General features: G+C 42.4%; 1 protein-coding gene across 4 annotated transcripts in view; it reads right to left on the bottom strand.

The window, feature by feature from the left end:
- Positions 1-3,667: 3,667 nt before the first annotated feature.
- CEP295 (centrosomal protein 295) overlaps positions 3,668-13,103 on the bottom strand; it is a 38,741-nt gene continuing 29,305 nt past the window's right edge. For 3 of the 4 annotated variants that reach the window (XM_079973257.1, XM_079973260.1, XM_079973258.1), the window contains 7 exons: positions 11,086-11,744; positions 8,863-9,036; positions 6,735-6,855; positions 5,960-6,160; positions 5,390-5,489; positions 4,783-4,882; positions 3,668-3,986 (listed from right to left, as the gene is read on the bottom strand). In XM_079973257.1, coding sequence (XP_079829383.1) covers positions 3,939-3,986; positions 4,783-4,882; positions 5,390-5,489; positions 5,960-6,160; positions 6,735-6,855; positions 8,863-9,036; positions 11,086-11,744 — 1,403 coding nt within the window. In that variant the 3' untranslated portion in view covers positions 3,668-3,938. The remainder of the gene's footprint in view (positions 3,987-4,782; positions 4,883-5,389; positions 5,490-5,959; positions 6,161-6,734; positions 6,856-8,862; positions 9,037-11,085; positions 11,745-13,103) is intronic. The other variant, XM_079973259.1, reaches the window with a different exon arrangement.

The raw sequence follows: 13,103 nt of genomic DNA, 5'->3' as shown, positions 1-13,103 counted from the left end.
TTTCACTCTATAAGACGCACCAGACCACAAGACGCAGGAAAACAAGAAAAAAGGAAAACGAGGAAAACAAGAAAAAAAATATTCTGAATCTCAGAAGCCAGAATAGCAAGAGGAATCGATGTGCAGTGAAAGCAGCAACCCCTCTTGCTGTTTGTGGCTTCTGGGATAGCTGCGCAGCCTGCATTCGCGCCATAAGACGCACACACATTTCCCCTTTTTAGGAGGGAAAAAGTTAGTCTTATAGAGCAAAAAATACGGTACTTTATGGTTTTCCAGTATAGCAGCATTTGAATCAAGGTAACAGAATGTACATGCTATTTGATTAAAGCTGTTCATCTCAACAATGCATTAACTAAAACGCAAAGTTCTGGGAAGAAAATAATTTGTTTTGTGTGTGGGAAAAAAATAAATGGACTGAAACATGTCAGCCTAATAGTAATAATGTATTATTTGTACCCTGTCCATCTGACTGGGTCACCCCAACTACTCTGGGCAGCTTCCAACATATATTTAAAAATATAAAACACTAAACGTTAATGTTGAGGTCTATCCCGATGCCACCTTGCCGTAGGTTCCTATCGTTGGAAATACCTCACAGAGAAAACTTGTGGTTTCGCTTTACCCACTAAACTGTATGTTAGGTTAGTGGGATAAAACTGCAAGACAGCAAATTCTTGGGTACTTGCATCTCTCACTGTGTGAAATTGAGCATTAAGAAATGTCTGTCTGTCTGCAGGCATGGACTTTGTTGAAAGCATGTGATGCAGCTTGGAAAAGCAATCTGCTTGAAAAGGTAATGTTGCTCTTCAGTATTTGCTATATTGTATTTGTAACCAAGCTGTATTAAACAAAATGCTAGCAAGAGTGACAACCTCCTGTTCCTTCATATTAAATATAATATCCAGGTAGCGCTAACATGCGCAATGACCCAAAATGCAGTTCCTGTGTAAATGGGGAGTTGCCTGTATACAAGGCTATTGGGAACTGTAGGTAATGCTTATTTTTAGTCTTCAACATCTTCCATCACTTGTGAAACCACACGTTTCACAATACTACACTTTTAACACAATTTTTAAAAACTCTTGGGGTGCATTACCTGGTCTCTACCAAGGCTGCTAGGAAATATCATTTCTGGTATGCTGTGGACGTGACCATAAAGTAAAAGTCCTCCAGATTTTTTTTGTTGCTATATGGTAGCATCAAATCTGTTGGAAACATCTGGCAAAAGCTAGGTGCATGTGGCCAATAGTTTGAACCACTGCTGCAATTCAAAGTTGGGTTTCCTAGAGCTACTTAATCCTAATCTTGTGCTAACGTTTGTTTTCCAGTGCTACTAGACAATCTACAAGCCTGAAAAGGAATCTGCAATTTAGACAAATAAGCTCTGTCTGGTGCTAAAGGTAAATATTATAGGTGCTGTTTGAACTGCTTGTTGCAAGGTCACTTCAAAGAGGGCTGTATGCTGTTGAACAAACGGCTCTTAACGCAATGACCTAATATGGAGATCCTTTGCAGGATGTCAAGGGTACTTTATATGTACTCTGTGGTCTATCCCAGAGGAGACATGTGCTTGAATCCACTTTAGGCAGCTTTTTTGCAGGGAAATTTGGAGGTGGCATTGGTTGAATTTTGGCCTCCCCAAACGGGCATTTTATGGAAAGGCCCATTTGAGATGAACTCTTAAATCACTGAAATTGGAGGAAGTACACCTCCAATATTAACTATGGGGTGGTTGGAAGGGAATGAAACCATGCTGGTTTTATAATGTATTCACTATTTTTCTACACGTTTAGGTACCTTAACAGCTGGCTAGAAAGTGGAAGAACACGCCGGGGTGCTCTTTATCAGACAGCTTTTAAATGAAACGAATTGGTGTGTTTTTTTAAAGCTTCAAAACTGAAACTTACGGAATTCTATAATGTCTGCTCAATAAACAAGTCCTTGCTGGAATGGTGTGTTAGTTTTCTGTATCAATGAAGCTTCTGCTTATTTGAGTTCGTTCCTGCTCCCTTTTCCTTACAAACGCTGGACTTTTCTCACACTATACAATCCATCTGGCCACTCCATGAGATTCTGGGATTCAGTGAGAAGCTGCCTCAGATTATTGATCTACATGTACAATGCAGGACTGGTAAAACTATCTGAACATGGCCTGCTGTTGGACATAGCAACATAACCACTGTGCTTGGAACTGGCTTTATCTACCTGGAGTTGTAGGAAGGGTCATTTAGTCCAACCCCCCTGCAATGCCGGAATCTTGGCTCAAAGCGTCCATGGCAGATGGAGGTTTTTAAGCAAAGGGGATGGCCAAGGAAGGAGAATCCACAACCTCACATGTATCCAACCTCCCTCCCCTTGCTGCAGCTATACCAAGAAGGTGGAGACTGATGGGCTAGCACATGGATAGACAAACTAAGGCCCAAGGGCTGGATCCAGCCCATTTGCCTTTAAATCCGGCTTGCGGACAGTCCAGGAATCGGCATGTTTTTGCATGAGTAGAATGTGTCCTATTTAAAATGCACCTCTGGCTTATTTGTGGGGCTCAGAAATTCATTTTTTTTCTCTCCAAAAGAGTATGGCCCCCCACAAGGTCTGAGGGACAGTGGACCAACCCCCTGCTGAAAGTTTGCTGACCCCTGGGCTAGCATATAAAGCACCCTGCCAAGCAAGCCCTGTCTGTAGTTGGCCCAGCTGGCAGTGGGCCCCTGGGAAGGAGCAGAAGCTGCTGAGGATAATACTTTTGAGTCCATACGTTAAGAGCTACAGCATGTAAGTGTTCTTAGTGGGGCTTCAAGTGAACAGTGAATACTTTGCTTAAAGCCCAAAGCAGGTACAGTAGTGAACCTTCTTAACTGAGCTGTTTAGCTCTGGCAAGATTAATCTGCTTCCTCTTGGCAGCTTTGTTTCCATTTTGTCTCTAGCCCTTGCTCCAGTACAGCCCTTGACAAAAAAGGCCCTCATTTCAGAGTAAGGTGTCATGAAAGGGCAGGTGGTTATTTCTACTGATGGTGCTGCTCCAAAGAACCCAAATCTCATTTCCATTTTCAGTAATTCTGGGTTTAGGTGCTGCTTGGGGTTACCCCGTCCCAAGATGCCAGAAGCAGGTTCCTACTTTTGTCTTACAGCCTGTCATCAGTGACTGACTGGTGGCAGTTCCAGTGTTAGACGCTTCAGGTTACAGACTCCACTAACCCAGAAATAGTACCTCAGGTTAAGAACGGCAGAAGTGGGAGGCCCCATTAGCTAAAGTGGTGCTTCAGGTTAAGAACAGTTTCAGATTAAGAACAGGCCTCCGGAACGAATTAAGTACTTAACCTGAGGTACCACTGTCTCCAAAAGGTAGGATGGGAGCTGTTCTTAAACAGTGGTTGGTGCTTGCATACAGCTGCTTTTAGGTTAAATCCCCATTTCATGTGCTGGTCATTACACACTGAAAGCCCAAAGTGAATTAGAAGATAGTTTAAAAGGACTACCACCTCCCCTTCAGTTACAGCTGTGACTCTCATTGTTCAGCTGCCAACGACTTGTAACTTTCTGGTGGTGGTTTAACAAAAACAAATGCACTAAATTAGTGCAATATGTTTTAAGTTTCATAGTCCTCTTTATCTTACTTTTAAAAGTATTTCCTTTGAACATAGTTTTCCCTTGCTAAAACAAGCTCAATACCTAGATGTTAAAATTTTATTATAAATAACAAAGTGATACAAAAGCAAGGGGGGCATGTAAAGTTTTAAAAAAACATTCCTTGATTTAAAAAGTCATAATTGTAGAAAATAGGGCAATTCACTCTATACAGCTTTGGCCATATTGGCAAATTATCCAAATTGAATGTAATATATATAAGGCTGGCACATCATATATTTACAAAGGTGACCTTGAGTCGTTTTTTTACTTTACAGCGAAGAATTAGTCCACCTGGAAGTCCCTTCTGAAGAACATTATTTTTTCACTGTTGTTTTTCTGGCTCTTAGGTTTTCCAATGTTTTCTGTATTGAGATGGGAGGAAAAGTCAACTGTCAGCTAGGGAGAATCAGCAAATAAGATGCACGTAACCCACTCAATAGGTTTCAAGGATAAATCAGTGGGCTCTTTTCCCTAATAAATAGCTCTAGAATATTTCTCAATTTTAACTTAAAAAGTCATACATATGCTTGCAAAAATCTTAAGATTTCACAGAATAATAATGTAGCAGCAGCTGCTTTTTCATTTTGGTGCATACAGCTTAGGCCCTAAATATCTTCTCCCTTATGGACCTGCCCATCTGTTCCATGGGGCCCTCTTGAATGCCACATTTTGTACATGTCGCATTCTTGAGGCAGGTGCCCTGATTGTGGAACTCCCTTTCTCTTTGAATACAGCTGAGTTTTCAGCATCAACTGAAGACCCTCCCAATTGTTCAGGCCATTGTGAGATCTGATTTTGCTGTTACGATTATTTTAAATCCTGTTTGCATTTTCTGCTGTCATGCACTCTGGGATCACTCCTGCAATAAGCAGGTAAGAAATACCTGGAGGCTGAATGGTTTCTCTATTCAGCCTTCAGGACTCCGCAGGCCACACCCAAATGTCCTTTTGCCATGATGGAGGGGAGTGCAGGGTACAATCCTTGTTTGGCAATAATGTAGGCTACTGCACAAAGGCAACCTATTGCTCCACCCACTTCTTGCCCTGCTTACCACCGATATTTCCCTCCCTCCTCCCCAAAGGTTGTCCATGAGAGAATGCATGCCTCAGGTTGAAAAAACCCTGCTTCCAAACCACATGGAGTTTGCAAGCATTTTACCTTTTGAAATGCCTTTGCTCTTTCCCGGTTTTTGGCATAGTTTTCTCGTCGCTCTCTCTCCTGCTTTCGGGTTTTCACTTCAGCTAGATTATTATACAACCTGCCCAAAGGTTTAAAATAGTGCACATTAGCAGTGGACTGCCCACAACACTCTCCAGAGGGGAGATTAGACAATAAAATAGTAAGATTCAGTGTTTATGAATAATGAGGCACTTTAATGAATAATGAGGGGCTTTAAGGCAGCTCTTGTTTCAATCTGAAATGGGAGCATGAGGCTTTTCAAGTCTCCAGACCCTCCCATTTTAAATTTCCAAGGCACAGCTTAAAAGGGGAGGTGGTTGGAGACTTGCAAAGCCATGTCTTTGACAGATGGGCAACCTCTCCCACCTGTGACTGACAGCTGAGGATTGTTGCTACGTTGGGAAGTGCAAGAGTCTTCCAACCAACTTGGATGTTTTTTGAATGCACCCCATGTTTTTGTTTTAAGGAGGGGAGGGGAAAATCAATCTATTTCTCAAAGTAAAAGGCAGGCCTTCTTCAAGCAAAAATCAAGTAGCCTGATCAGCTAAACTAGTTCGGTTTCTGCCCAATGTGGCTCCCACAATACCTTGAAGTGCGTTGGTACATCTGTGCTTCTGCTGCCTTCCTGTCCTCTGCAGAACACACTTTAAAGTCTTCTACTGTCTTCAAATGAGCAGCTGCTGCACCTTGGAATTAATCAGAACACACTAAGTTTAACAAAGTTCATGAGACCACATTCAATAGGCAGTGTTTTTCCCAGAGCAACTATATATTTTTTATTCACAATGGAATAGGAAATGGACTGCGGCAATGTTTGATTTTTAACCCACACTGAACAAAGTGTGGAAGGCATAACAACAGCATGCTGGATCTGACCAATGGCCCATCTAAATCCAACATCATGTTCTCATAGCAGCTGATCAAATGCCCATGGGAAGCAATAACACTCTCCCCAGCAACTGATAAACTGTTCTATAAGGACCCAGGGTGAGCAGTATACTTTGTAAAGCATCTCTGAAGTGCTTGAGTATTTCAAGGGGAAAAGGCCCCTTAATAACAATAACTAGGAGAAGAAAACATATCGGCCTATTCCATTCCTTGCTTGGTATCTCTGTCCCCCTTTCTAAAGCTCTGAATGCCTTGCTAATAAAATTACCAGGAGGCGACAATTTCTCTCTTGGTTTATGAAGATGTACTTCTTTCTCTTGAGATCCCTGAGCTGGAGGCTTTTCAGAATTTCGCTTTCTACTTTTGATCTTCTCTACTCTTTTACAGGATCTCTCAATGAAATCTTTCTTCCGCCTGAAAAACGCTTCCTGCAAGCTCTCGGTGGCAGACGTGAACTCCGGCAACAGTGCTGTAGGGGAGGGAAGGTGAAACCTCTACTCATGAAGTTATTTGAGAGACCTTGTTTCATTTACCATATATCATGTGGGAGTACGGTTTTTAGTACATATCCACGACAGCTTTTAAACTTTCACAGATCTAATTATTGTATCTCGGCTTATTGAAGAAGAAAATAATTAAACTAAAACATTAAGAGGCCCATTGGTGAGCATAAGCCATGCCTTTCAGACACACACAACAATGAAGGGAAAAACACATGTTTTTCTCACCAACCAGTCTCTACAGATGGGAAGAAAATGCAATCAAAGGAGCCAAAAGCATGTAGATTTCTAGACTGGGATATAATCAGTTAATTCAGAATGCACTAAAAACAATGTTTTATTGCCCACAAGAAGGCGAGAACATGTCTAATAAAGGCTTTGCAGAGGATAGCTCTGTGCCTTTCTGGTCTTGGCATGGCCTAGAAGGATGCTCTCCTGAAAATATGGATAAATCATTAGCTAAGCATCCATCATTCTTTTCCTGACGTAAGCTGATACGCTGCCTCAGCTCTTGTCCTTTTGCTGAAACTACTGCACACCTACCTTCTTGTTTGGAGCTTTGACAAGAATCCTCTTGGGTGCTCCAAGCTGCTAATGGATAGTCAGGCTGAGAGCAAATGGAGTTGTCCACTTCTGAATTTAAAGGTAAAAATTCTCTGCTCTGCTAAGAGAGTAAAATTGGCTGTAATAAGTAACGTCATGATCATAAACTTTAATGTCACTTCATTACGAGGAATAAAGTACTGCTACAAAAGGAATTGCAAAAATTTAAAAACCAAATGGAAGTAGAAATTGTGTTTTAAATTGGAATTCACGGGATTTGAGATACGAATCTGATCTCAAGCAGTGCGATGATTCTTAACACAGAGGACTCCAAGCATGTACAGAACAGCATAAGAAGCCACAAGAAGCCCCAGTTGATGTCGCTTTCCGGTGGCTTGGCTGTAGGAAAAAACTTACTGGGGGAACCTATAAACAACATAAACATTGTGTGTGTACTGGACACTGTATAGCAAAGGCTCAAAGGGTGGAATAGACACACAAGCACAGGAAGGTGCAAAGAGATGGAATTTGTCAAAGCAGCTTAACTCCCACAAACAGCAAAAGTATGGAAGGCTTGAATGCCCCTTCAAAGGATTGAATTGGTGGGAATGACTACTACTCCCCTCGCTCTGTCATTCCAATCTGTTGTTTAATTTTAATGAAGTCCCCCTAAGGAATAGCAGTGCCGGAATCTATGGCCCAACTTCTCACACTCCCACAGCTGGCCATATACACACAACTGTGCAAAAGTAGTGCATGCTCTAGTTATCTCCCGCTTGGACTACTGCAATGCGCTCTACATGGGGATACCTTTGAAGGTGACCCGGAAACTACAACTAATCCAGAATGCAGCAGCTAGACTGGTGACTGGGAGCGGCCGCCGAGACCATATAACACAGGTCCTGAAAGATCTACATTGGCTCCCAGTACGTTTCGGAGTACAATTCAAAGTGTTGGTGCTGAACTTTAAAGCCCTAAATGGCCTCGATCCTATATAACTGAAGAAGCATCTCCATCTCCATTGTTCAGCCCAGACACTGAGGTCCAGTGCCAAGGACCTTCTGGCAGTTCCCTCACTGTGAGATGTGAGGTCTCAGTAGTGGCGCCCGCCCTGTGGAACGCCCTCCCATCAGATGTCAAGGAAGTAAACAACTACCTGACTTTTAGAAGACATCTGAAGGCAACCCTGTTTAGGGAAGTTTTTAGTGTTTAATGCTGTATTGTGTTTTTAATATTTGGTTGGGAGCCACCCAGAGTGGCTGGGGAAACCCAGCCAGATGGGCGGGGTATAAATAAAAATTATTATATTATTACTACTATAAAAAGATCTCTGTGCACTCGTCCACGGGTTGTTGCTGGGCTGGTGAGAAACATCCAAAGGAGGAGAGAGGTTAAGCTGAAACGAAGTTGCTAAACAGGACAAGAACACACCTATGCAATCATGCACACACTTAAAAGCCAATAGGCTAAAGACTTCTCTAGCACACTCCCTCTCTCTTCCATCATACATCTTTATTATAAAGCACATTTCTTCCTAAGTTATGCTAGGTGTGTGCTCAGATTGCACATATTTCCATGCCCTTCTTAAAGTTCAGTTTAATAGCTAGGATCTTGTTAAACCTGAATTATCTGAAAGACTGTCTCCTTCCCTACAGACCCTCCTGGTTGTTAAGGTCAGCAGAGGGGGCTCTTGGTAGTTCCACCTCGTTCAGAAGTTCGGATGCGGTGGCCAAAAAGAAGAGAGGACAGTCTCTGTGGCAGCTGTGGAATTCCACCCCCACCGAGGTGCTTCTGGCTTCTTTATTATACAGCTTTTGGCAAATGCAGAAGACACACCTCTTGACCCCGGCTTTCAACATCTGAGACAGGTGGTTCAGGACACATCTCTGAATGTAATATGTTTTAACTGTTTTTAATTCTGAACTTTAAAATGTTGTAACCCGCCCTGGGACCTGTTGAGGAAGGGCAGGCAATCGGTTTGTTTATAAATAAATAAATGCTGCAAATTCAAACTATGCTGTGATTTAAATTTCACGGATTATCCCTTTTTGCAAACTAGTAAAGACAACAATACCCTCACCCACAGAAAATGGGTCTATTGGGGAGGGGGAAGAACCAAAATGTTTACCATGGGACAGCTTACTGCTTCAGAATGATCAACATAAGACAAGTTTTCGGTTTTCTCCTTTCTGCTCTCTGCTCGTCCAAAGAATTCCAAATCTGATTCTGCCATGCTGATGTCATTGGAGCTTATTAGAGTCAACTCGGGTTCTTCCATAATCCCTTGCCCTGTATGTGTTTCCTAGAAATTAAAATGACAGAATGCTATGTTTTGGATGTGCATGATTTAATATAATTTGCACAGACATCACACATACCAGTATTGTTGCACACATACTTGAGATGCCAAGCTACCTTGACATTTAGCTCAATATTCCTTTACACCTGTTGAAAATTCAAAAACCCCAACGGAAGCTTAGGTGCCGCAGATGACATTTCAGAAGGTTCACAGGTAAACCGCAGACCTTGTGCTGGCTCTCTGTGATTTAGGTCAATGCTCTACTTTCATCAATATGCTAAGAAAGGCATGATTTGGACAGTTTCAGACTAAGCCCCAACTTGATACCATATGCTACACTTGATCTTAGCCAAAAGGCCGAGAAGCGATTATAAGTATGTGAAACATTGGAAAAAGTCATTGTATGCGGCCTTTGTGGACCTAAAGGCAGCATTTGATTCTGTATCCAGGGGCAGGCTCTGGGCCAAATTGGCCAATATGGGTATTAACAGAAGGTTATTACTTCTGATGATTAAGCTTCATGAGAACAATACCCTCCAGATAAGACTCGCACAGGACGGCAGACTCTCTAGAGAAATTCCAGTCCAAAGAGGAGTTAGACAAGGATGCCTGTTAGCCCCACTTTTATTTAACATCTATGTTAACTCCCTGGTCACATGTTGCCGTGAAATCGAAACCCATCCCCCTGTGCTCTCTAACGGCAGAAAAGTACCAATTTTAATGTATGCGGATGACGCTGTTCTTCTCTCTCAAACCAAAGTGGGCTTGAAACGTGCCTTAGGAAAGTTTAGTGACCAATGTAACACTGAGCTGCTAACAATTAATTTTGCCAAAACCAAAATTATACATTTTAACCACTCCTTCAGGAAAGATAATTGGAGCGTAAAGGGAAACGCCATTGAACAGATTAAGATCTTCCAATACTTAGGCATTTCTTTCTCTTATAATGCCAAATTGACAACACACCTGATCACATCAACTATATCAGCAGGAAGAAGTGCAAAACCCATCCTTAGATTATTCAGAAGGAAAGGAGCTGGCTTCCTCCCGATGGCCCTTAAAGTTTTCCAGGCAAAATCTTTAGCCCAACTCCTGTATGGCTCTCAAATTAACCCTTCCGCCAACCTTAAGACCCTTGAAACAGTACAATCAAAATTCTTAAGATCATTATTTGCTACCCCAAAGTGTACACCTAATGCAGTCTTAAGGCAAGAGGCAGGACTGCCCAGAGTGGAATTAAAAGTCTGGGAGCAAGCAATATCCCTGTGGCTGAAAATCCACTACAATCCTAAGGGACTGTTACCTTACCTCCTGGCCGCAGTTCCCTATCCTCCTTGGCTTATGCAAATAACTAACAAGATCAAACAAATTGGCCTAAACCCTGAAAATCTTCTTATTGGAACTCTGAACAAGGCAAAAGTAATTATCATTCAGAGACTTTACGATGTCGAATTACAACAAGACGCCCTACTCCCGGAGACGTATAGATGTTTAAAAGCTTGGTCTAATTTTGCAGCTGCCCCTTACTTAACTAACATCACTAACGAAGCTTATAGATGGGCTTTCTCCAGAGCCCGCTTTGAGACAATGCCCTCAGCAGTGCTGTACGGCAAATTTATGCGGGTACCAATGCATGCGCGTCTCTGCCCCTGTATGTCTAATAAGGTAGAATCTGTCACTCACATCCTTCTATTTTGCGAATTTTATAGTGAAGAACGAGTTCAACTTATTTTGCCGCTTTTATCAAAATTTATACCCCTTCAACATTATTTGGAATCCTTCCCCGAAATTCAACGAAAATACCTTCTGGAAGATTCCTCAAGCTCAATATCATATGAGGTGGCCAAATTTTGCACTTTAGCAATCAGGAAGCGTAAATCTCTTTTGTTGAATGGCACACTGCGAAGTTCCCTTGTGTAATTTTTTTTTTTTAATGCTGTTGTTGATTTCCTTTTGTTTGATCTTGTGGTGTTCTGTGTCGCTGGCTTTTGCCGTAATAAAACTAACTTGAACTTGATACCACATGCTACTTAATAGTTTTAGTTTACTCACCCAGACTGGTACATTTCTTGACAAAGAGGAACGTGAACTTTCAGCCTGCGTGGCAGTCAAATTTGGTTGCTGAAATGCATCTGGCACTCTGCCGGTTCGCTGCACAGAACTTTGCAAAGGGCTCACTGAGATCTTAGAGTTCATTTCTGGAGTCAAACTCGGCATCGTCTCTGTTATTAGAGGACTCTGATCTCCCATAGTTTGCAAAGTACACTGAGAGAGATCAATTTCTAAATCCTCATTTATAGCTGCCTTTTCTGTAACTGTATTACACTTGCTGTCAGTTGATGCAGTGGGTAATTCGGCAAAATACAGGCTCTCTTCTTTTGTTGACGTGTCTTCTTTCTCCGACTCTGTGGTCCCAAGAGCACTATTTCTTTTTCCATTATCCGGAACTAGCTGATAAAATGAGCCTCCATCTTCTGCTAGGCTTGGACTACGGAAATTTTCAATGGAAGAATAAAGGGTGGTGATCTCATCATTTTCCTGCTCCTCACACTGTGTGTTCTCAGGTGCAATATAGATACTGCTCCCATTAGTTTTACTCATTTCAAGGTTTCGTTCGGACTCTGCGCTGAAGGATCCATACTTATCACCACTCTGTGGAAACTCTCTTAAGGAAGATTGCAGAGGTAGGTGTTCAAATGCTTCTTCGACACCTGGAATGGAGAAACAAAAACAAAACTTCTAACCGGGCTCAAAGCAGAACTGAATTTCAAGATGAAACACAGGATGCTGGTTATAGCTTAGTACAATACTGTACATGATTTGCATGCAGCAGATTGTAGGTTAAATCCTGGTGTTTCCAAGTAGGGCTGGGAAAGATTCCTGGAACCCCTGAAGAGCAGCTGCCTGTTAGTGTCAACAGTACTGAGCTCAATGGGCATATGGTCTGACTTTGCATAAGCTCAGACTATTTGACTATACAGCCAAATACTGTCTACTCTGGCAGGTAGCGGGTTTCTAGGTTCTCAGGCAGAGGCGCCTTTCACATCACCTATATCTTAACCTTTGACTAGAGATGCCAGAGACCGACTTTCCGACTAATTGCTGAATTATAAGGTAAATAGGTAAAAGGTAAAGGACCCCTGGACGGTTAAGTTCAGTCAAAGGCGACTACGGGGTTGCGGCGCTCATCTCACTTTCAGGCAGAGGGAGCCGGCGTTAGTCCACAGACAGCTTTCCGGGTCATGTGGCCAGCGTTACTAAACTGCTTCCAGTGCAACGGAACAGCCGTTTACCTTCCTGCCACAGTGGTACCTATTTATCTACTTACACTGGCGTGCTTTCAAACTGCTAGGTTGGCTGGGACAGAGCAACGGGAGCTCACCCCGTCACGGGGATTCGAACTGCCGACCTTCCGATCGGCAAACCCAAGAGGCTCAGTGGTTTAGACCACAGCACCACCCAGAGTTATAGCAGTTCCCTTATAAAGCTCTCTCTAATAATGAGAGAAGACTGTGCAGAAGCTGATTAGTCAGGCAGAGAGACTGTCTCTAAATGCCAGACGCCATTGTCCCGGAAGCTACAGAACATCAACGGAGTTAACAACTAATCATATCAAATGCTCATACCAGCATGCTAAGAATGTTTACCATTATTGTGTCTTTGGCACCAGATTTACTGAGAAAATCAATTAAGAGTTTCAGCCAAGTCAAAAGATTTCAAACCCAACTGAACCACTTATCCAAACTTAAAGGATTAATAGAAATAGACCACACTCTACTGAAAGAACCCCAACTTGATGATGGATTCTATTAACCAAGTATACACACCGTGGGAGTGGTGAGTTGTTGTTTTCCCACAACCGCACATACATATATCGCTTAGCACTTCCAGCAAATGACTATTTGAAGAACACTTTGGTTGCTCCAGCCATGTAAAGTAATACCTACTGCATACACAACCGGTATAGCAAAGAGAGAGACATTAGTTCAGTCTATGTTTATGAGTAGGGATGCGGGTGGCGCTGTGGGTTAAACCACAGAGCCTAGGACTTGCTGATCAGAAGGTCGGCG

This window comes from Podarcis cretensis, assembly GCF_951804945.1.
Source record: "Podarcis cretensis genome assembly, chromosome: 4".
Lineage (NCBI taxonomy): Eukaryota > Metazoa > Chordata > Lepidosauria > Squamata > Lacertidae > Podarcis > Podarcis cretensis.
This window is presented reverse-complemented; position numbering and strand designations above follow the sequence as displayed.